Here is a 23,090-nt window from a genome sequence, read left to right on the forward strand (position 1 = left end):
GATCGAGCCCAGCATCAGGCTCCATCATTGTGTCTCTCTCTCTTTCTCTCCCTCTGCCCCTCAACCACCACTCATGCTCTCTGCTCGCTCTCTCTCAAAAAAAAAAAAAAAAGGACTCTCTTCTTCCCATAATGAGGTGAATAATGAAGTTTATTAATGATATTGCATGTGGTAGTGTTGGTGGAGGAAGCAATAAGACATGGAAAAGGAAAAGAGGAAAATAAACCCAAGATATGTACTGGATTTAGCCATTCATATATCTCCTTCCTTCTCCTAAAAACATAGCTTCTATATTTCCCCCCAAAACAGATATTTGAAAGATATAGAATTAAAAATTGCATTTTTAAAAATATGAGACCATCCCTGCTAAACAGAATAAAAATATTTGAAGTCTGCCCTTAGACCATCTGGCATATCTGGGAATCCTAATCCTAACTAGTCAAACAGATCCAACTCTATAACAGGCTGATGTCTCTTTTGGTAGCTCTATTTTCACTCTGTTACTTGGTTTGCTTAAGAAAGTAATAGTTCAGTCTGACAGAATAGTAAATTGTTTCTGCTGCACTTACCCTTTTCCCCTAAGATTATGTGTTAGATTTCAACCCTACATTTGATATGCTAAGATCCCTGATGAGGAAAGATGCATAAAGTCTCCTGTCCATATCAGCTGTATTAAAACATCCAATTCACCACTCCCATTGGTCATGAAATATAACCAGTTATTGGACTTTAACCACACTATCTGCAAAATTCCAGAGTGAAACAAAGTCTAAGTTTGTTGGCTTTCTTGATTGGTCTCCAGGGCATTTATCACTCTCTGTGAAAGAAACATTTAATTTAAATGGCAGTTGATTTGTGTCATGGGATTTCAAATGACAGGAGGAAGAGTTATGTATGTGTTTATAGCTTCTTTGCTTTTAAAAGATTAATGTTAGGGAAATATAAATCAGAAGATCTGAACGGGGGGCTGGGAAGACAGAACAGGAGTGTGCCAGGGTGATGGATTGAGATGTATTATACAGCGTCTTCATCAGCCAGAAATACAGTGGGAGGATGGGGTGGAGGGGTGGTGGGGTGGGTGCAGTGAAGAGAAATAGCTTTTCCTCCCCAAGCACAAAGACAGCACAGGGGCTTGACTGGAGGCAGCCAGCTTCCTTGCTCTGGTGCTGGATGCAAAATGAGGTGAACGGGTGACTTCCTAAAGCCCCTTTTCTGCCCTGATACCCAGAGGACAAAGGAAGACTAACAGCAGAGTGGGAAGCATCTGAAAGCCCAACTATCCCAGGAGATAAACAAGCATTCCCTACCCCTCAAGTCACAAGCACTGTCCCCCTCTGCTTCCCACATAGGGGCCCTGCATCCAGGAGCCATATGTATGTACACACAAATGGGCAGGGAGCTATGCTCAAATAAATAGGAATGATAAGAAGAGCTTGCATGTGTTGGGCATTGCCTCTCTTGGAGCCATGCGGGTGCATCCTCCTGTATTGGTGAGTTAGCTGAGCATTAGAGAAGGTCACATGCAGGTGAGACTCAGGAGCCAGGACCTATAGCCATACCTCTCTGGCACCACAATCCACACTCCCTGTGCTGTGCATTACAATGCCCCTTCAATCACTTTAAGATGATTTCTGTAGAGCAGTGTGTTGATGTGCATTTGCCCTTCTCTTCGTCACTGCCCCAAGCAATACACTCCCAATATAGAGATCAAACTATACCCTCCCTTTCAAACATTAGTCCAGCTTAAAAAACAAACCCCAGAAGTATCATTCACAATACTAGCTAACAGCTATTGCATATAAAATCATACTGCACCATCTATATGCATCATCTCATGTCATCCTCACAACTGCCCTCTGAGGTAGGTTCTTTCATGATCCACTGTATGTGTAAGAACAGTGAGCCTCAGCACACCTCAGCCCAGGGAGGGGAGAAAGCCTTATCCCTTGGCGTGGGTGCCCTCACTGGCTTGGGAGGAGGAGAAATATTCCAGGCAATAGAAGAGGAGCCATGCATGCCTCCTACTCCTGTGGCTTTCCTTCCTTCCAGAATCCCCACCACAGTCCTACCCTTCTGGTCTATAATCTGGAGGTCCAGCTATCTCAGGGCTACTTTGGCCTCCCTTAGCACATCTTGGGGAAAAGTGGTATTGTCTGTCTTTAGAATGTGGGCACTCATGCCCTCATCTCACAGGCACTACCTGAGACTTTGAACCAAGATCCCCAGGCAATGGGAGTCCCCTCCACCTCCTGTTCTCCTCCCCACCCTGCTCCCCTCCCAACAGGAAAGGGCTCTGCCGCTCCTGCCTCTCAAACCCAGTGAAGGAAGGAGAAAAACACTTTTCCACATCCTGTTCGCCAACTGATGAGCCTTCTGGAAAGCCGGTAACAAAGCATGGCTAACTAAATCATCATTATTTACACATGCAGCCTGATCGAGGACATTTAGTCATGTAATTAGGTACCTAATTATGCTGAAAATGCAATTATATGATTTTTTAAGTGAATTAAGTCCTCCAGAGAAGTAGTAAGGATTAGTGCATGTGATCCAGCTGGAGAGCCGGGACCGTAGAGGGCACATCAGTGTGACCCTGGGCTGCACAGAGACTGAGTGATCTGTACTTGAGTTACTTATGTGAGCACATGCATGCGCACACAAACACACACACACACACACACACACACACAGTCGGTTGGCTTCACTTCTGTGTCCCCAGGACTACACACTGGCCTGCTGCATACCAGGAGCTTAATAAATGACATCCATTAATATCATTGAAAGCTTAGTGTGCATTTGTGGAAGGACTGTTTAATGGCTGACTTGGAGACTCTTAAGGTGGTTATTTATTTAACATGTGAGAGGCAGGTGTGCAGAAAAATGATAAAAGAGTCAGCTGGGACATGTCAGATGATATTTTATGCAACATCACTTATTCGTTCACGTAGCATTGTGTCAGATGTTGAGGTATATAAAATACAGTCCTTGCCCTCTAGTAGTTAAAAATCAGTGTGGAGACAGACAACTGCAAAGCATGTTAATGGTGATTTGAACAAGTTGTTCAGCAAATTGCAGCCTTCAGGCTAAACCCAGCCTCTGGCCTGTTTTGATAGAGTCATGGTTTTTACATTTTTAAAATATTGTAAAAAAAACAAATAAAACAAAGAAGAATATGAACAGAGACCACATGTGGTCTATGTAAAGCCTAAAATATTTATGAGAAAACTGGCTGCCTTCTGCAGGAATAGAGGAAGGAGCACATAGGCCCTTTGCAAAAGTCAGGGAAGGCTTCCCAGAGGAGGTGACATGATCTAAACTTGTTGGCAGAACAGGAGTTTGCAAAGGCCCAGAGTTGAGATGGCATGGTGCACGCTCAGGCCTCCCAGGAGCTTCCCTCCAGCCAGGAGGCTGAAACATGAAAAGCAAGGATAAAAGGCAAATTGAGAGGATTTTTACCTGAAATAAGGGCTGTAGGCATCCAGAAATTCTGAAATGTCAGACAGTGGAACTTGGACTAGATCATCAGCAGAAGAACCAACAAACATCTGGCCAGACCCAGCGGCTTGCATCAAACATCGATCAGAGGGAAGGGACAGACGTCTCAGGTTCTCAGGCCCCTTGTGGTCTAGACGCCACTGACTTTAGCCCTTGAATCATCAGAAGGTCCCTCTGGGGACTGAATGACCGGGGAGAGAAGAGCGGCTGGACAGAAGAGAGAGACACACAGAGACAACTTTGAGAGTATCCCAGGCCTCCCACACACAAGATACCAAGGACACATGTGCCCCAGCCCTCTCCCCTGTGGCTCAGTACTTCCCCCAATGACCAGACACTCAGCGCTGCCTGGCATCTCTGTCCCTAAGCCCCTGACCGCATCACCAAGCCTCTTCTCCCATGGGGGAGGATCAGCCTGGCTCCCTGAGGATGCTGATTTTCTCTCCCACGTTCTTGTGCCACTGGGCAGAGTGTGGAGACAGAAGCTACTTGCGAGGCACTGTTACCTGTTTCACCCTAAGAGCCCCTTCCTGCTAAAAAGCCCACATCCTGTTCTCTGGGCTGAGGCCATTGCCTCTGCTGCCTCTCTCACACGCGGCCACCGTCATTCTTAATGCTGTGCATGCACACAGGGGACTTGCCTCAACTCCTGCAATTCACATCAGCCACCAGCTCCTACGGTCACTCACTGGCAGGGGACACTACGAGTGACCCCGGTCTCCATTTCAGTCACCCTGCCTTCCAAGGGCCACCGGCACTCCTAGTTCGTGCCCATGTCCATTGCATATCTCCACTCAGGCAATTCCTCAGCCCAGGGGTGCCCCTGCCTCTGCAGCCTGGCCACTTCCCTTCCTTTCTCACCTCCTCCCTTCTGCAGCTCAGATTCTGCAGCCCATCACTGTGGTCCTTTGTTGTGTGTCCTCAACTCCTACCAGTAATCACTAGAAAGCATGTTCAAGCCCACCACTTCTCACCTCTCCCACTAGAGTCCAAGCCACCATCCCCACCATGATCCCCTTCCCCTGCACAGTGTAATCCTGTCAACACCTTAGTTCATGCTACTCCTTTGCTCACAATCCTCCCATGGCTCCCATCTACCTCAGAGTAAGACCTGATGCCCATACAGGGCTCTCAAAGCCCTACGTGGTCTAACCCCAGTTCATGCTCTGACCCTGTCTTCTACAATTCATTTCATTACGGCCACACTGGCCTTCTCACTGGTCCTGAAATATGCAGAGCTACTCCCACCTTGGTGCCTTTGCACTTGCTGCTCTCTCTGTGTGTAGCACTGTTCCCCAGATACCCTCATCCTCCCCCCATTGCCTGGTTCAGACCTCAGCCACATGCCACCTTCTTCCTGATGCCCTCCTGGCTGCACTGTTTAAACTTGCAGCCCCCACCCTGGGCCCCATCCTCTTTTCTGCTTCATTTTTTTCTTAGCACCATCTAGCACACTACAGAGCTTATCTATTTCTCCTTTGCATCATCGGTATTTCTTCCCTAGAACGTGAACTCCAGGAGGACAAGACCTCTGAGCTATTTGTCTACTGGTGTCAACCAAGCTGGTTTGGGTTGAAAGTTCTCTTTGTCTTTTCTCATTCTCTCCTGTTGGCTCAGTCTAGATACATCCAACTCTTCCGTCCTGTTTGCCTGCACCCAAACGTGGCCATGGCTGCCAGCACACCCCACTCACTCACACACAAATACACGCTTGCACACTCTCACACTCACACATGCTCACACTGACCAGACCCACCTCAGTGCCAAGACCACAGCCCTAGTGCGTTGTCCAGCAAACCACCACCTTTCCCTGCCTCCACTCTCTCCAAGCCTCGCACATTCTGTAGAAGGCTCCATTTCAGTTTATCTCACTGGAAAAAAAGAAAAAGAAGCACTCCAAGCACCAAAAGCACATATAGAAATGTTTTAGCGGAGCTTTGCTGTGAAGGGCATGAGAAAGGGGCCAGGAGCAAGCGGGAGACAGGATATCAGGGGAGGTTTTCCTTTTCTTAAGCTTGGGGATGGTCTTGCTGCCAGAGGTGATCTGGTGAGGGAGCCGATTCAGTGATGCAGGGGAGGGGAGAGGATCTCAGCAGAGTTTAGTAGGAGGTGGGTCTAGCACACACGCAGCCCATGGACAGCAGCAAAGGGAAAGCTGAGATCTTCCTGACACAGTGCTCCCTGCTTTCCTCCTGGTCCTCTGCCTTCTCCCTCCCAGGATGCCCTATGGAAGACCCCCTGACTCAGCTCTTCCTCTTTTTCCAGCCCTTGGCTGTCAATGCCATTGAGACCCTGGAGGCCCCAGCTGGCTCTCCAGCCCTTACTTGTCCCCCGAGCCCCAGGCCCTGTGTACGGTGGCCTACCCTGCACCTGTACTGCGACTTGAAGGCTCTCTGGGCATAGCTGCTCCCCCCAGTCACACTGATCTCCCAGCCCCCCACCCCTAGTGAACGCAGCCCCAGCCTTCCCGCTCGGGCCAAAACCTTGACTCTTCCTCCTGTTTTCTTTTTTCTTATTTTTTTTTTTAATCTGCTCACCCTACATCTAATCCAACAGCAACTCCCATGGACTCCAATTCCAGACGTGTCCAAAATACCTCCATTCTTCCTCAGCAGCGCCACCACCGTGCAGGCCTAAGCACCTGCCTGGACCACGGCTGTAGTGGCTCCCAACCTCACCCCCAAGTCTGTCCTCAGCACGGCAGCCACAGCAGCACTGCTCAGATAGAAACAACCTGAACAGTCCTGTGGGAGACCCTCCCTGGCTTCTTCCCATCCCTCTCAGACGGAGGCCATACTTCTTTCTACTGTGGAGTGCCGCACCTTCTAGCCCCCCGGTCTCTGGCTCAGCCCAGAGCTCCCCAAGCCTGCCTGCCCTTCACACTGGCCAATGTCCAGCTGGAACACTCCTCTTTAAAATTCAGAATGAGCAAGGTTCATTCTCTCCCTGCTTCACCCTGTATGAATCAGCTTGGGCTGCTCCCACAGAGTACTGTGCTGTGGCCTGGAAGACTTCAATAGCAGATGTTTACATAGGGTTCTGGAGGCTGGAAGCCCAAGGTCAAGGCACTGACAGATCCTGTATCTGGTGGGAGCCTGCTTCCCCGTTCATAGATGCCCATCTTCTCTCTAGATCCTCACATGGTGGGAGGGGTGAAGGAGCTCCTGGGGTCTTTTTATAAAGGCATTCACCCCATTCATGAGGGCTCCACCTCCCAAAGGCCCCACCTCCTAATACCATCCCAGGAAGGGCTTTCAACATATGAATTTTGGGAGAACACAAACATTCAGTCTCTAGCACCACCCAAAAGCACTTCCTCCGAGAGGCCTCCCTGATCACTCTCACTCTCTTCTCCTTTCTGTCTCATAGCATCTGTCACCACCTGGCCTTATAGCATGGATCCACATTTTTCATGAGCTACTGGCTGCTCCCTCCTCTAGAATGGAAGACCCTGAAGACAGGGCTTTGTGCTGTGCACTGTGAGATAGGCAGGCTCTAAAACAGGAACACAGTAGCCATTCAGAGACTTTTGCTGGATGAATGATTCTGGAATGAGCTTTAGAATTAGACGGACCTCGATTTCAATCCTACAGCTTATCCACTGTGTGAACTCAGGCAAGTTACCCAACCTCTCTGAGCCTCAGTTTCCTCGACTGTAAAGTGATAGACATTATAACATCACCTCAATGATTCCTGTGAGAAACGGGAACAACACACGCAATCGTAAAATGAGCCCCCAGAATGGTGACAATGACATCATTATCCACATCAGGAAAGGAGGGTTTCAAGTAAGAAAGGAGAGCCTCAGGCAATCAGGATCCCTGGAGAAGTGGACAATGTGGAGGCCAGAGGGGTGGCTGGCCCAGGCCTCAGGTTGTGAAAGGGAGAGCATACAAAGGCCACATAGACCCATGGGGGTTTGCGGAAGTCTGGGAAGGTGACCTTGTCTCGAGAAAAGCTTCAGAGGCAGCCAGATGCCCAAGGTCACTGCAGGGAGAGGCTTTAAAACACCAGCCTCTGTTCTTTCCTAAGCTGAAGAGATCAGGTCTTCCTTAGGTCCCCATGCCTGAAATCAGGATTGGAGAGAGTATCACTGGCCTACTTCCTGGGTGAGCACTGTCATTCTGAGCCTCATACCTCATTGAGAAGCACAACTGCTCCTTACAGAATTATCTTCCCCATCGTGGATCTTGCTCATCATCCATGTGCTTGACCTTGGGCTAGAACGGTCACATGGCTGAGAAGCTCACAAGCCACCCATCAGTGGTAGGGCCCATGACTTAGAGACACCACTGCATCAGGCCAAGGAGGAGCCCTACAGGGCTGCAGGTCCTGGGAGCCTGGGTGTGTGTACATGTGTGTATGCCTGTGCACTCGTGTGTGTGTGTGTGTGTGTGTGTGATATAATACAGGAATTTCCATGAAGACTCAAAACTGAGGAAAGGGAACAGCGAGCATGCTTACATTCTAAACAGACACCAGACACATCCTAAGTGGAGTCCACACTCGGGCAAGCACGGTCACCCAGCTGTGGTCTCAGAGAGGCTAGATAGCCGCCCAGAGCATCCCTGAGGGCAGTTGTGGGAGAATACAACACTGCATTATCCTTGTCTCTCTAAGCAGATTTCAGTTTCTCTCTACCTCTCGCCAAGTGAGGAGGACCCGAGAGAGCCTCCAGAGCACACAGGGCTGGTGCTACAGAAGAGCTGACTCTGCATCCATCTGTGCAGCAGGGGCAGCAGCAGCACTTCCTAAACCTCCCCTGCTCTGCAGGACCAGGCCCAGGGGAGCTGGGTGTGAACCATCTGCAAAGCAGTCCACTCACAAGAGCTCCATCCAGTCTGGACAGGGGCCTGCTGAGGGGTCAGTCAGCTCAAGGCCCACCAGGATCAGAGGCAGTGCGGCGTGGACACACCTGCCTCAACTCTTCCCAGAGGCCATCACTCTGCCCTCGGAAAGAGCCTGCCCAGTCCAGGGCTCCCCTACCAAGACCAAACAACAGGTGTTGCCCGTTAGGTAGAAAGATGGTTCCCTCTGGCCTGGCATCTCCTTCCCACTGCAGCTCTGGAGGAGCTGAACTCAGAACTGATGGGAAGAGAGGAATTAAGGAGAACAGGCCAGGCCCCCTTTCCCCTGCTGGGCAGACTGAGCACAAGTGGGTGCTTTTTAAAAACCATTTTATCTCATTGTGGTACCAACACTTACCATGGGATCTACTCACTTAACAAATGTTCCAGGGTACCATACAGTTGACTGTGGGCACAATGCTATATGACACAGCTCTGGAGCTTTCCACCTTTCTTTTCTGGAACTATGTTCATTGATTAACAAGTCCGCATTTACCCCCAGCCCCCAGCAACCGCCATTCCATGCTTGGATTCTGTGAATTTGACTATTTTAGATTCCTCATATAAGTGGAATTATGCAGCATCTATGCTTCTAGGATGAACTTATTTCACTTAGGAGCTTTAAAATGGGTATGAGACCAAAGCTTTTGTTGTAGACTTGACTCCCCCAGAAGGGACTGAAAAGTTATAGAATCAGCCCACGATGCAGTCCCCGGCCAAGAGCAGCTACACAGAGCATGTTCTGGCAGCGCAGAGGGAGGACAGAAGCTGTGTCCCCATTGTAGGGCCCCATCTTTTCCCCTGCCTGCCTCCCCTACACCTCAACTCAGGGCCTCCCTGCAGCAGACATTACCTATAGGAGACCAGAATGAAAATTACATTGTGACTGAGTAGTTGCTTTGAATATCCATATGCTTAACTGGGTGAGAGAATGTGTAAACTTGCTAACAAAGCTTTGCCATAGTCCATATGTATCTCATTTCCCCTGCAAAATAATGTGAAGTCGTGGTGGCAGCCCCATGCCAGCTCACAGAGCCCTCCTGGACAGATCAGGTAACAAGACAAGGCCAGATGGAAGGCTGTGTCCTGGGGCCAGGGCGCCACCAGCTCACATGGAAAGGGGAAGAATCCCGGGCTGGGTTGGTAACCCTGGGAAGCTGTGGATGCAGTGTAGTCGCTGTGGTCAGGGAAGCTGTTGAGCAAAGGAAGAACCAGACGGTGGTGACCAGGATGAGCATTCAAGGTCATTTCCAACCCAAAGCTGCTGGGAACCCATCAACTGATAAGGACATGCTCACTACAATGTCCACAATAGATGATATTAACTCCTCCAACACCCTCCCCACAGACATGTTGAAAGACGAGATGTTCTGTGACCCTGAGGTTCAATCCCAACTCTCCTGAGGTTACAATGGTTGGCTTTCAGGGACTACAAGGATCTTCCCCGATTGAGCTTTCTGACACCCACACAGCTCAGTGTACCTCTCTGCAAGGCAAACTGGAAGTCATTGCTTCCAGATGCTAAACCCCACTACTTCTTTATAAATAGAAGAATAGATACAGACTCCAAAAATGTAGGGGTAAAATCATTGATGGAAGATTCACTGTACTTGAAAAAAAGAAGCAAGAGATATGGATGAACATGAAGTGACTGAAGATGGCCATGGGGATAAGGAAAAAAAGAAGAGATGGAGGAAAGAGGAGGCCAAGAGGGGAAACTGAGTCTGTGCATTTCCATTATAAGGTCCCTTCCCCTGAGACTGAAATTAGAGGGACAACCGAGGCCTCCCTTCAAAGAATCCTGCCCAGAGGACTCTCAACCAGTCTAGGAAGTGAGAGGGACCCTACCAGTGTCTTTAGGAAAGTACTCAAATCCAGGGAGCCTTGCAAGGCCAGCTGAGTAGAATACCCACAATGACTCAAGAGAAGCTATGCAGCTTCTATGAAGAAGCTATGCAGAATCTATGTAGCTATGCCATCACATTTCACATGTGAGGAAGCTGAGGTTAGAAAGGACACAGAACTCCCCAGGACAGTCTGGGTTGGTCTAGGCAGGAGCTCGGTCACACTGCAGGACTGCCTCTTGCTCTGGATCTCACTCCTTCAGACACAAGCAAAACCTGTGGTCTAGCAGCTGCAGAATTTCTCATATCCAGGCTCTGACTCGTTCCCTGAGAGGGCTGGAGCTTGCCTTTGTTTCCACCTGCAGAAACAAGGGTGTCTGTGAGGACTTTTGGGCTCAAGCCACATCTGGAACTCCCCCATCCACATCTGCAGCCCAGGGAAAAGGCAAGATGAGCTGGGGGTATTGAATGCACTTGCAGTTTTCCCCAGTGTGCACCTCTTTATTGGAAGGGAAAATGTCTACCAGGTCGGGCAAAGGGTATGTGAAAACAGGACTCAGATCTTTGAGAAAGTACAGCCATAGTCCCACTGTCCAGTGATGGCTCACAGTGGCTTTTGTGGGGAACACTGCAGAGGGGATGCAGACACCCCATGGGGTGTGGGGCAGGGCAGGCAGGTGGGGGCAGTTAGGAGGGAACTCTGTGGACCTTACAGCCTGAGGCTTTGAAGATTCTGTGATGATAGCCAGTTCTGAAGATTCACTCCCATTTCTTGATCTTAAAAGTAACATGTTTATCGTAGATGATTTGGAAAGTGCAGAAAACTGTATGTTAGGAGAAAATAATACCACCCCTAATCCCCACCCACCAGCCAAAAGCCACTACCCCAACATGCTTTTTCCTTTGATTCCTTTTTCATAGGTTTTTTTTTTAATATTGAATGTAATTTATATTTACAGGATCCTGTTTTTTCCCCTTAAATCATACTGTAAGCATTTCCTCCTGTCACTAAGGATTTCCATGCATCACTTCAATAACTGCATAATATTCTATCATATAAGCATATCAGAATTTACATAACCAATTCCCTAATGTGGAACATTTAGATTGTTCTCTCTCCCTTTTATTTTCCATTTTAAACCAAATTGCAGTATACTTTCCTGAGCATGAATTTTTGTTTCTTTTTCAGATTATTTCGCTAGGATCAATTACTAGAAATGGAATTTTTTTTTCTCAGGGTGACACATTTGCCAAACAGTGTATGAGAGAATTAAAGGTGGCCATTTTTGAAAATCTCACTTGGAGGCTATTTTGAAGTTGTTGGCAATGGTGATAATGGGGACGATGGTGATAATCCAACAGCCAATCTGTGCTGGCCACTGCCCCAGGGGCTCATCACACATCAACTCACAAGGAGCCTACATAGCTATGCCATCACATTTCACATGTGAGGAAGCTGAGGTTAGAAAGTCCACAGCACTCCCCAGGATGGTCCAGGTGTGGTCTAGGCAGGAACTCAGACGTGCTGCGGGACTGCCCCTTGCTCTGGACCTCACTCCTTCACCTGAGTGAGGTGTGTGTGCACACTGTGACACAGCCAGTGTGCACACCTCACAGGTAAGCAGGTAAGCAGGCACTCAGCCGCGAGCCTGGCAGGCGGAGGCTTCCTGCACCCTCACTTCCCCCCAGTCTGGATGGAGCTGAGGCTGGAATAAGTGTATCCAAGGCCTTCTGTGCTCCAATCACTTCTGCAGGAGCTCAGAGCTAGGAAGCCAAGCAAACGCTGATTGGGATACACTGTCCCCTCTTGGCTTCTCAAAATATCCCTAAGCATCCATTCCCTTTGCCACTTTGGTTCCCCAGACACCTTTCTTTGGAGAACCACTTCCCTGCTGCATCATCAGAGCCCAGGGATACTGAAATAAATCAACAGAGGTTGTTTGTCCTTCCAGAGGTCTCACTGCAGGCACTCAGCATGCAAATGGACATCCAAGGGGCAGCTGAGACTTTCAAAGTTTCCAAAGAACAAGGCAAAGGAGACTACAGTCTCCTGATCAGGCATTGATCAGAGGCCAAGTGTACCTACCAGACGCTGGCACAGGACCCTCTGTCCTCTCACCCAGCTCCAGTCATGGGAGCAGCCAAGGGAGCCAGCACAGGTGACAAATTCTCACAGTAACCACTATGCCAGGTCTGAAACTACATCAGCTGGCTCCTGAAAGAAAGGACGCTAAGCTCAGAGTTGTGGCCAGGGCAGCTGGGAGTGTGACTTCTTATTTTCATTGCTAAGAAAGGACCATCCCCCCACAACTTCCATTTACTGAAGCCTTATATCACCTCCTTGCAAAGAGGAGGTGTGTGATAGCTTTGGAACTGAGCACGTGATCTATAAGCCACTAACTGTCATGAGCTCAGTGGTTCTCAGAGACAGGCTCCTGGACCAGCAGCATCAGCAGCACCTGGGAACATAATTAGCAATGCAAATTCTCAGGCCCACTCTTGGTGTGCTGAGTCAGAATCTGAGGTGGGTGCAGTGATCTGCGGTGTCACAAATCCCCCAGGAAATCCTGATGCACACTCAGATTGAGAACCCATGCCCTAGCTATCAGCCCCCACTAACCCCTCAGGAAGAGGTTTTGCTCTCTACTTTAGAGTAAAAGGAAATAAAAGGAAGGTCCAAGAGGTGAGCTAACTTGCCTGAGAAGTTCTGCCTTCCAGCACAGGTGTAGTCCTATCTCATAGGGCCTTGTATCTGACAAATGATGACCAGGTACCACAGCAGTTAGGCTCATGAAGAGGTCCTCCTGCCCCACCCAGAAGTCATGACCACTCTGCTATGGACTTGCCCCCCATGTCCTCTCACCACTGCACCCAGTTCCCCATGCTGGCATTGCCCACCCCACCATCTCAGTAGGTCAGTCTTGGGGGCCCCCTCTTCCTCCAGGAACCCCTTTCTAAGAACATCAGAGAACTACGCTTTCTAAACTTACCCACATGCATTTGTCTCTGTTACACAGTAAGCTCCTTAAAGGTAAGGGCCCTGGTTTAAGTAGAGAGCACATCGCTGCAAAATAGTAGGTGCTAGAGAAATGTTCCTGAGGACAGAAAGAACAAACAAAATCATGAGCATCCGCACTGTCAGAGAACCTGGGAGTCCTGGGGCTGAGTCTGATGGGTGAGTCCCCTCTGCAACACCCCCGGGCATATCTTTATTGCTCATTTTGACACTTTACCACACAGACAGTATTGGCGGTCTCTTTACTCATAAACATGTTAAATCTCCTCCACCAAGTCATAAGCTCCCTGGGGGCACACTCCATCCTCTCTACATCCCTGGGGCTGGGTAAATGCTACCTGCTCAGCCAACATCACTGGCTTGCAAGAGAAATGGATAGACAGTGAATAATAAGCTATCCATTTATTATTGTGTAGCGCTGCTATCCTGAGACCAATTCTTCCCCAGCTGTAGCTTAAATGCTATATCCTTTCAGGGTGTGATAACAACAAACCATCAAAGAAATGGAAACGTGGTTGACCTTTTTCCTACCAAAAAAAGAAAAGTCAGTTAATAAACTTCAGTTGTCAACTGCTTTCTGCTTGGCCTGCATAAGAACTTGGAGGCAAGAATCTAGCACAGGAAGAAGAAACTCCAGTGGGAGCTAAGGAGCATCTTCTATGGCCACGAAGTTTCCTGTCCCTCCCGCAATAGCTGATCTCCTCCTGAACCCAAATCAGACTCACGCGAAGCCATAGTCGTGGGAGAACGACTTTTCTAAACAGATCTATAGTTTCTTTGAAATAGAATGCTCTGGGTAAGTGGCCAGAGCTTGGCAAATCATCAGGTGATGGTGTGGACACCTCTGCATTGCTGTCATCGACACGATTGTCATGGCAGTAACTCTCCAAGGACTCCATGACAAACCCCTATTCTCCTTCATGGTTTTAAAGCTGAAATAATCTTCCTCTTCCCACAACACTTCGGCCTCCTGATTCAAAGCCATGCTCCCGCTTGACTCAAAGGAACTCAATCCCCCAGAGGCCTCTGCCCTGGCTGGAATTCTTGCCCCTTTGCTGGCCCAGGTGGACGTGGGAAGCAGGGAACAGGCTCTTCCTCCATAACTCCTGAGGCACAAGGAAAAACCAGTAGAGGTGGGCAAGAGGTGTAAAGACAACAAAACCTTGCAGGGAAGAAGAGAACTCCTGACACAGCTTCATCAGAAAATACAGAAGAAGGGAGGTTCTTGGTGGCCACAGAGGGTCAACCTGTGTCTTTGGGGCCAGTGCCTGACCACTGCTCTCTGTCAACATCTGAGAACCCCCAGGGTCCAGCTGCTGCTAAAGTCCTGCGTCCTGTTGGTTGTGCCCAAACTGCCAGCTGGAACTGGGAATGTCGCCTTCAACGAGGGGCAGCACTTGCGTGCCCTGCTGCCTGTGACTGGAGGACAGATGGCCGGCCACCCTGTGGACCGTATGTAGAATCAGCAGGTGTGTAGCCACAGCCAGGTTGCAGACTGCACAGGAGAAAAGCCAGTCCCAGCACTTTGGAGGGCACACACTCTGGTGCTAAGTTATCCTTGGTTTGAACACAAGTTCTGCCTTTTTTTGGCGGTGAGAATTTGACACATTATTTGACCTCTTTGGGCATGCATTGCATTATCTGTAACTTAAAGGAAGGAAGAAACTTCCCTTTTGCAGGCTTGCTGCAGGATTAATGAGGGAGCTTCCACAGAAACTTTGCCCGGTGCCTGTGCCTAGTAAATGCACAGAGAACCTGGAGAGTGCTTCTCCTCCTCCAGAGGCTCACAAGGCTGAACCCCCAGGCTATGTGGCCTCATCTCCAGAATCAGGGAGCATTCCTCCCACCCACCATCCCACCCCTGCCCCTGTGGGAGGGCAGTTTCCCTGAACAGGAGTTTGGGGCAGTAACAGCCCTTCCCTTTCCTCTCCCTCTGGAGAGTCATCAGCTCAGCTCAGCTCACAGGAAGCATCTGTTATCCCTGCAGCTGGCCCATGGCCCAGGCCCTAGCCTTGTGGTGAGGGTTCAGAAGCTCAGAGCTGTCACACAACATGGCCATCTTACCGCCATGACTCATACCAGCTTTTGTCAGAGTGAAGCCGTGCTTTCTTGGCTATCTGCCTACTCCCTTGAACTCAACCCTGAAGGACTAGGGATTTGTTTTATTCCCTCTTATGGTGCTGTGGTTTAAGCCATGTCCTCCAAACAGTATGGTAAATGCTTTTGGTGTGTGTGCGCAAATGAAATCAAAGCCCCACCAAACAGTATTTACCCTGGCTGCCTTTGATAGGGCCTGATGGTTTCTGAACACCTGTCTCTCCCTCTCCCTCCCCCCTAGTTAGGACCCACCAGTGGGTTGGGATTTACTGTTTGACAAACACTGCCCTAAATAAGTTGTATGTCACAGTCACATTTCCCAGGGAAACCATAAGCCCCCTGAGGTTAGAGACTCATTCTCTGTTTCCTGGAACTTCCTCCATTCCTGTGGTAATGCTGGGAACTCAGAGACACTCAGCACCCAGATGTTGATTTACTGTCAGCCAAGACTGTGCTGGGAATCCATGACCAGCATCCATCCTCTGCCTGGACTCACAACATCTGTTAGCAGGTCGTTTAGGTGGCTGGCACTGAATTATGTGCAAACCAGAGTAATAATAAGAATGAGATCAAACTAGTGGTGACAGGATGTGAGGGCGATCTGGCTGTGACATCTGTCACCCCACTGATTGCCAGGGTTGATTCGGTGGATCTGGCTATCAAGGCGGGTGTCCCCTTCTTCCCTCACAGCTCCATGTGCGTCCCTCCCAAAGCCGCGCCCTCAGCAGACGAGAACAGCCTTCCCTGATAGAGGAGGACTGTTCTTTGGTCAAGGGTATATGAGTAGCTGCATTCCCCTGCTAGTACTTAGGACCAATTTTAGGAGAACGTGGGGTGGTCAAGCTTCCAAGACTCCAGCTACATCCAAATGAGATGCCATATGCGGCAGTCTGCCTTTCTTAAAAAAAAAAAAAAATAGTGGCAACAACTCAGTAAACACCTATTCTGAGCTATGTGCCATGTAGGTATTGTCTCCATAACGTATATAAAATATCTATCATGTGTGGGTATGTCATTTCTAATCCCTACCACAGGGAGGATATTGTTAATCTTGTTTTACATACAAAGAAAGTAAAGCCAGTCAATATTAAATATTTTGCTGAATACACTGCTGTGCAATTTCACGCCAAGACTTGAACCAAAAGCTGTCTTCACGAGGTGGACAGTGCAAAGTGCAGTTTGATTCTCAGTTCCCCCAAAGGGACCAGGTTTTCAGATACTATTCAACAACTGTTCTTAGGTGCCAGGTGCATAGTCGAATGCTGGGCATAGAGCTGTGACCAGGGCAAACATGGTTCTGGAGCTTGTAGAGCTTTCTCTGTGGTGGGGGTGTTGCAGTCTTGAGGAGATCCAAGAAGGAAAATCACAGGCTACCTTGGATCTCTACAGAAGGGTTGAGGCCTCCCATGCCTATCCAATCTCACTTCTTATGCCATCCCTATCTTCCCAGACAGGCCTGAGCTTCCTCCTCTGTGCCGATTCTGACCTCTGTGACTGTTCCCATCATGCTGAAGTGTCACCACCCTGGGGGCAATCACAGTGTGCCAATTCAGCTCCACACACCTGGAGGGGTGGGGCATGGATCTCAGGTGTCCCTGCCCTCCGTGCTCCTGAATGTGTGTGAGTTCAGAGGGAACGCTGCTAGGGGCTCAACTGGTGACCCCTCAGAGGCCAGAGATCCCTCCTGCTCTGTAGTCCACTGGCCTGCCAGGAGGGCTTCCAGTGTTCCAGTATATAGGTTTGGGTACAGGGTCCCAAACACAAGCTAGAAATTCACCACAAGGGGCTCAAGCCAAATACCTCATCTAGTTCTTAAGCAGCCAACACAGACTCCCCACTGGGCAGTGCCCGAATGGTTAAGCACACTGACTCCAGGTGGCCTCCGCCTGAGTTGGTGGACTCCTGACTCTCTTTTAGCTATATGATTCAGGGAAAACAGTAACACTTTTCTGGGACTCAGCTTCCAAATCTGTATGATGGGAATAATAATCACTGCTTCCGAATGGGACTCAGCTTCCAAATCTGTACGATGGGAATAATAATCACTGCTTCCAAATGGGACCGCCCTGAGGGCTACATGAGTTAAAACCTGGTAAATGCTGAGGATGGTACCAGCACATAGTACACAACTGTGAATCATTTTTAAAAGAAAAGGAAACAGCAGTCCCTTCCCTGACTGGGTTGGACTAACTGGCATAAGAAATGCTGGTCTTCACCTGGAATATTCCAAGTGGCAATCCGGGATATTTGAACTTCTGTGACCATCCACGTGGACTTAAGGAAGGGGCCACTCTTCATTCTTACTGAAGCATTCTGTGCTTCGTGACTGAAGAGGGTCTACAATGCCAGTGTCTGAATCCACTCATGTAGGCATGTATACACACATACATGCATTTATTTACGCAGTATTATTCAGTAAATGTTTATCGAGTACCTACTGTGGAGCAGGTGCCAAATTCTAGGTCACTCTTGTCCACCCTGGAGTCCGATGCCACTTGAACTTCCTGCCCCACCAGCCTCCGTTCTCACTGTGGTGAAGCACTTAGAAGCTGACCCCACTGCTCCTACTGCCTTCCCCTCCCGCCCTTGCCCTGACTCCTGCTATGTGCCCGCTCAGTCTCTTTGTGGGCCTGAGGACTTCTTTTAACCTCTTCCCCACCTCCAGGCTCTGGGCTGGTTCTTCTCCTCCTCTGCCTCCAGCCTGGAGCCTTTGCTTCGCTCCCCACACTGTCCTTCTTGGCACCGCCACTGGTTTCTTATCAGAAAAAGGCATCTGGAAGCTGCCGCTGGGGAGAATGACCTCATCTCACCATAATTAAAGTGATTATCTGAGCGGAAAGGACTATAATGAAGTAGCCTTCTCTGTTTTAATGTGCATAGCTGTTGTAATGGGAACATGGGATTTCCATGTTAACACTGATATTTCTGTGGTCTAATAAATCCTTCCTCTCACTCGTCTCCCAGAGGAGAGAGGAGGCACTCTGTGCAGCCACTGGAGGTGATGTGCAGGTTCCTGCTGTCCTTGAGATGCTAGCCCTGTGGCCAGACCATAGCACTTTGGAGAAATGCACTCAGTAAATTCGTAGCGCCCGAGGACGGCCCTTCCCACAGAAAAGCTGATCAGAGACCCCAGAGGGACTCTGGGGAGGAGCCTCCAGACAGGAGCCCTCCTGGGAGGGGCATCTTCAAGGGAGAAAAGAGAAAGTGCACCCCAGAGGTGAGAGTCTGAGCTAAGTCTGGGCCCACCATTGAGCGAGCTGTGTGATCCTGGGCATGTCACTCTCTGACACTCAGTGTCGCACTTGTGAAATGAGCTAGTAATACCACACACCTCATGGAACGGGGTATCAAAGACCATATAATGTGACGGGTCAAAGGCAACTAAACCAACACCTGGCATGTACAGACCCTCCACATGTGGGGACACTTCACAGATGGTCTGTTTTTACCATTATGGTGAGAAAAGCTGAGGTCCAAAGGCAGGTGGTGCTGGCACCAGGCATATTACTGCCCACTTTCATGCCCACCACCGAGCCTGTCTACCCAGTGTCTGCCCAGTGCGGGAGCCCATCCCTCGTCCCACTCGCATGGTTGCAGAGATGCCAAAACTGGGGCTGCCTCCACCCTGGTTCACACGTTCTCCGCAGACCTGCCAGTGGCCAGGCAGAGCCAGAAGCCTGTCCAGGCACACCCTCCTGTCCACTCAGCCCATTCAAGAGCTGTGCGCCTGTGAGCAGGGGGTGCAGGCACGGCCGGGGTGCTGCTAAGTAAGGGAAGACTTTCTCTCCCCACTAAGGCTCTTCTCTTCTGTTCACAGAACTGGACCCTGGCCCATTTTTCCTCTCGTTGGGGGCGAACATCGCCATCATTGCAGGTGAGCTGTCCTGGGCCTCCAAGCCAGGAGGGTCAGAGGAAATGCCCAGGGGAGAGAGAACCCACCATCACTCCCAGGGTCTGAGTGACCTGGGCTCTATTGCTCAGACTTCAAGCTTCTTCTCCCAACTCCTCATGAGTCCAGACAGAAATGAAGGACTGACTTCTGCCCACACCCCATGCCTTTGCATGGCGTCCTCCAGAATCCTCTCCCTCTTCAGTCGTTTGCCTGGCTGATCCCTGCTCCCCTGCCAGGTTCATGCAGCCCTCACCTCGGGAGAGCATGCTGGAGCTAAGGTGGGGTGATGAGCAGTGAACCACACTCCACCCAACCTGTCTCAAGGTTTTCCCATGGCCCTGTCTTGTTCCCCAGTAGTGCACAGGGGGCAGCCACCAGGGCCCAGCCTTCTGGGCACTTTCCTGGTTTTACTACCAAGTCTTGTGCCCCAGGAAACTTCTCAGTTGGGATTATTCTGGTTTTAAAACTGAAAGTCCTGAGGCCCATGAACCCCTCAGTTTTAGGTAAACCCATGGAGTTCATTCTGCGAGTCATGCACCGAGCTCTGCCTTCCTCGGTAGATTGAGCGCCCCTGAGTGAGGGTCACTTCTGGGATCCTATTCCAGCCTCAGTCTGCACCACTCTGAGTGGAGGGAAGGGGAACAGGAGGGGTGAGAGAGGTAACTCAGATGGGTACAGATAAGGGTGAGCACACACTAGGCAGGAATGGGCCAGCCTGTCTGGGGTTGGTGTTTGTTGTAGCAGAGTGTCTGTCCTGACACAAGCCCTGTGCGTCCTGACGCCTGCCCTCAGTCCCAGACGCCTGCCCCAGACTGAGCCATGCATTGCTTCCCTCCTGCAGGTGTGATCGCCGCTATAGCCGTCGTCCTGATCTGCCTCCTCATCGTCATGCTACGCTACATGTACCGACACAAGGGCACATACCACACCAATGAGGCCAAGGGTACAGAGTTTGCTGAAAGCGCGGACGCAGCCCTGCAGGATGACCCCTCACTCCAGGACACAGGTGACAACAGCAGAAAGGAGTACTTTATCTGAGGGGCACCAGGCCTCACCTCCCCCAATGCCTCCTTCAACTCCATAAGAGAAGATGCATCCCACACCCCCACCCTGCTATCTGCACCACCAGGCAGACCATGAGAGCACCCACCTCATCCCAAAATACGCACCTGGCCTGGAAACAATAGGTGCCAGCCTGGGGAGAGAGAGGGAAGAAGGAGGAACTGAGCCACGAGAGGCCTGTCCCAGGCACCAGGGGATGCAGTGGCCACCCAGCAGGCCCGCCTTTGATCTGCCAGAGGAAGAAAGTCTGAGTTCTCCTGGACAGTGCAGTTTGTCATCAGCATGGTGTGAAAGTCCTTGCTGGGTGGGTGGGCCTGAGGCCTGGGGAAGCAAGGAAGTGAGTCCTCTGTAAGCTGACTGGGGATAATGGCATCAAATGTCCGTCCTTGACATTTGGGGGGAACAGAAGGTGCCAGAGCTAAAAGGCACCTTTGTCTCCCATTGATCCAGCTCTAAATGATTGGAAATAAATTTGAAATGTAACCAAGCATTCAGAGTCAAACAACATTACTGTAATTGTCTACAGAAAGATAACCACCACCCAGGCCTTGCGTTTCACTGGTACGACTTCGTGCTCTCTGCTACAGTCTGCATGTGTGGGGCTGGGACCATCCACTTCCAGCCCCATTGGCCTGTCCTCAGCATAGACATTGCAGAGGGCTCCTGGGCCCCTGAGGGAAGGAGGGACCAGTGACCAGATTTCTTTTTTTCCTTGTGCAGGCACCAGCTTCATAAAACAAATGTAAGAGCGGAATGTTCCTCTAGAAATAATAGGCTGCTCCAGCTGCCTGGGCACTGGCTGCAGCATTGATTTTTTTTTTTAATGCACAATATTAGAAAAATTACACCTGTTAAATAACTATGAGTGAACCAATCTTTCCCATAATAACAGTTGCTAGAGCACAGACTGCAGAGTGCCATCCCTCTGGGTTTGGGCCCCGGATCCCCCTTTCCTGGCCCTAGGATCTTGGGCAACTTGCTTGACCTTTCTGGCTTCAGTGTTCTCATTCCTCAGGTAGACATGATTCCATGGTAGTGAGGAGGAAACATTTTATTCTACTCTTCAAGATCCTTCCAGCTGGTCTAAGAATCAAGTTGACATGAAACAGATTGGAAAAATCAAACCTAATTTCCTAAGTCCTGGGAATCCACATAAACACGGGATTCCAAAAACAGTCAGGCAAAATGAGGTATATAGGTCATCCTGACTAAGGAGAAGAGGGTAGAGGTCTGGGACTTTGAAGGGAAGGAAGGTCCATTCACAGGAATGTAAAAAAGAGTAAATGCTTGGTAAATAAATGTTTGCTGGACCCCTCAGGAACAATGGGACACAGAGAGGAATTGTAACACAGACTTTGCTAACCTCCTCCCCGCCCACCTCCTCTGGTTATATTATAATGTAGTTACCTATGGCGATAGTTCCCTTCCTGGAGTAGGTCCTCTGTCTCAATTCTTTTAGGCAGTTAAGGGGAAGGTCAGAGTTTCTTCCTGAGCCTTTTGGGCCTTGATTGTTTCCATCTCAAAATAATCTGCATGCCAAAGTGGCCCAAACTGAGGGACTCATTCTGAACCCATATGGTACCAAGTCTTAGGGTTGATGGCAGGAACAAATGTGTCAGGTGCTCAGTGCAGTCTTCCAGTGTCAATAATTGGCGCTAGATATGCAGTACATATGTATTGGTTAATGAAAGTTCCTCATTGCACCACTTCTTAAGATTTCCTGAAGAGAAATAGCTGTCATTTAAAATGAATAACAGGGAGAGAAGATAAACTTAGTAACCATCCTTTTTTGTAAGGGTCTTTGTAAGACTCCCAGCAGCTCCACAGTCACTCAGAAACCAGCATTTCCAGGTTTAAGACTGCAGCCCAAGCTGCAAGGAAGTCCCTGTGACTCGGGTTTTTTGAGGCTGCAACATCTACACCTGGGAGTCAGCAAAAAGGTCCCCCATCATTCTCCCTATGGGAATAGTAGGATCCAAGTTCTTCCAGGAATGGCCACCAAGCAAAATAGCTGGAAGTTATAGGGTTGTCATGGGTGTGGGGGAAGAAATAGAAAAGAAGCTGATGATAATCAAAAGGTGAAACCTTCCCCTGAGTAATCCGAGTTTGCTGGCCCACCACTTTTCATCTATAAAATCTGTATGTCCCAAACTGTGATCTATAAAATACCAGCCTGGCAAAATGGTGATAAACAGCCCAAACAAAAAGGGTGTTCCTTGTGCCAATAAATGTGTAAATGACGTGTTAAGCAAAGTTAAAGCTGTGAGAGGCTTCCAGCCATCCTTAGTGTTCCAATGTGTGCAGTGACTCTTGGAGTGTTGGGGGTAGGAGGATGAATGCAGCATTCCTCAAATGTATTTTTCCAGAGACCCCATTTCTTCCCAGAACACCTTTTACAAACTTGTAGGCCAAGAGTCCCCGGAACACATTTGGGAAACACTGAACTAAACAACTACCAACGTCCCTTCCTGTTGTGACATCACTTTGGGGTTTTGAGAAAATGTGGGCATATGGCCTCATCTTCAAGGATTGTAAACACAGATCACTGCCCAGTGGGCAGAGAGGAGGCACCCAGAACCCACACACAGGCATGTCTTGCTTTAAAAAGTCTTCAGGGAAGGATGAACCCAGGGTACCTTGGACCCCTGATGCCACCACAGGTGTCTGTACTGGAAAAAGATGCTGGTGGCTCCTCCCCACTCCCTCCGCAGAGGCCCCAGACCACCTGTACTGGCTATTCTCTGAGAACTGGCCCCTCCTTCCCCTAGTCCTTGCCTTCCATGCCCCCCACCCAATGTCCTGGAAAACTGTACTGAAGCACGGCCTACTCCCAGCCCTCA

At 49.6% G+C, this 23,090-nt stretch overlaps 1 protein-coding gene across 1 annotated transcript in view; it reads left to right on the top strand.

The window, feature by feature from the left end:
- GYPC (glycophorin C (Gerbich blood group)) overlaps nt 1-20,737 on the top strand; it is a 42,863-nt gene extending 22,126 nt beyond the window's left edge. The window contains exons 2-3 of the mRNA XM_028101286.2: nt 19,114-19,170; nt 20,030-20,737. Of these exons, the coding sequence (XP_027957087.1) occupies nt 19,114-19,170; nt 20,030-20,226 (254 nt within the window). The 3' untranslated portion in view covers nt 20,227-20,737. The remainder of the gene's footprint in view (nt 1-19,113; nt 19,171-20,029) is intronic.
- Nucleotides 20,738-23,090: the final 2,353 nt, after the last annotated feature.

Source organism: Eumetopias jubatus, unplaced genomic scaffold (assembly GCF_037043125.1).
Source record: "Eumetopias jubatus isolate StellerSeaLion01/CBP00866 unplaced genomic scaffold, mEumJub1_p1.0 scaffold_3, whole genome shotgun sequence".
Lineage (NCBI taxonomy): Eukaryota > Metazoa > Chordata > Mammalia > Carnivora > Otariidae > Eumetopias > Eumetopias jubatus.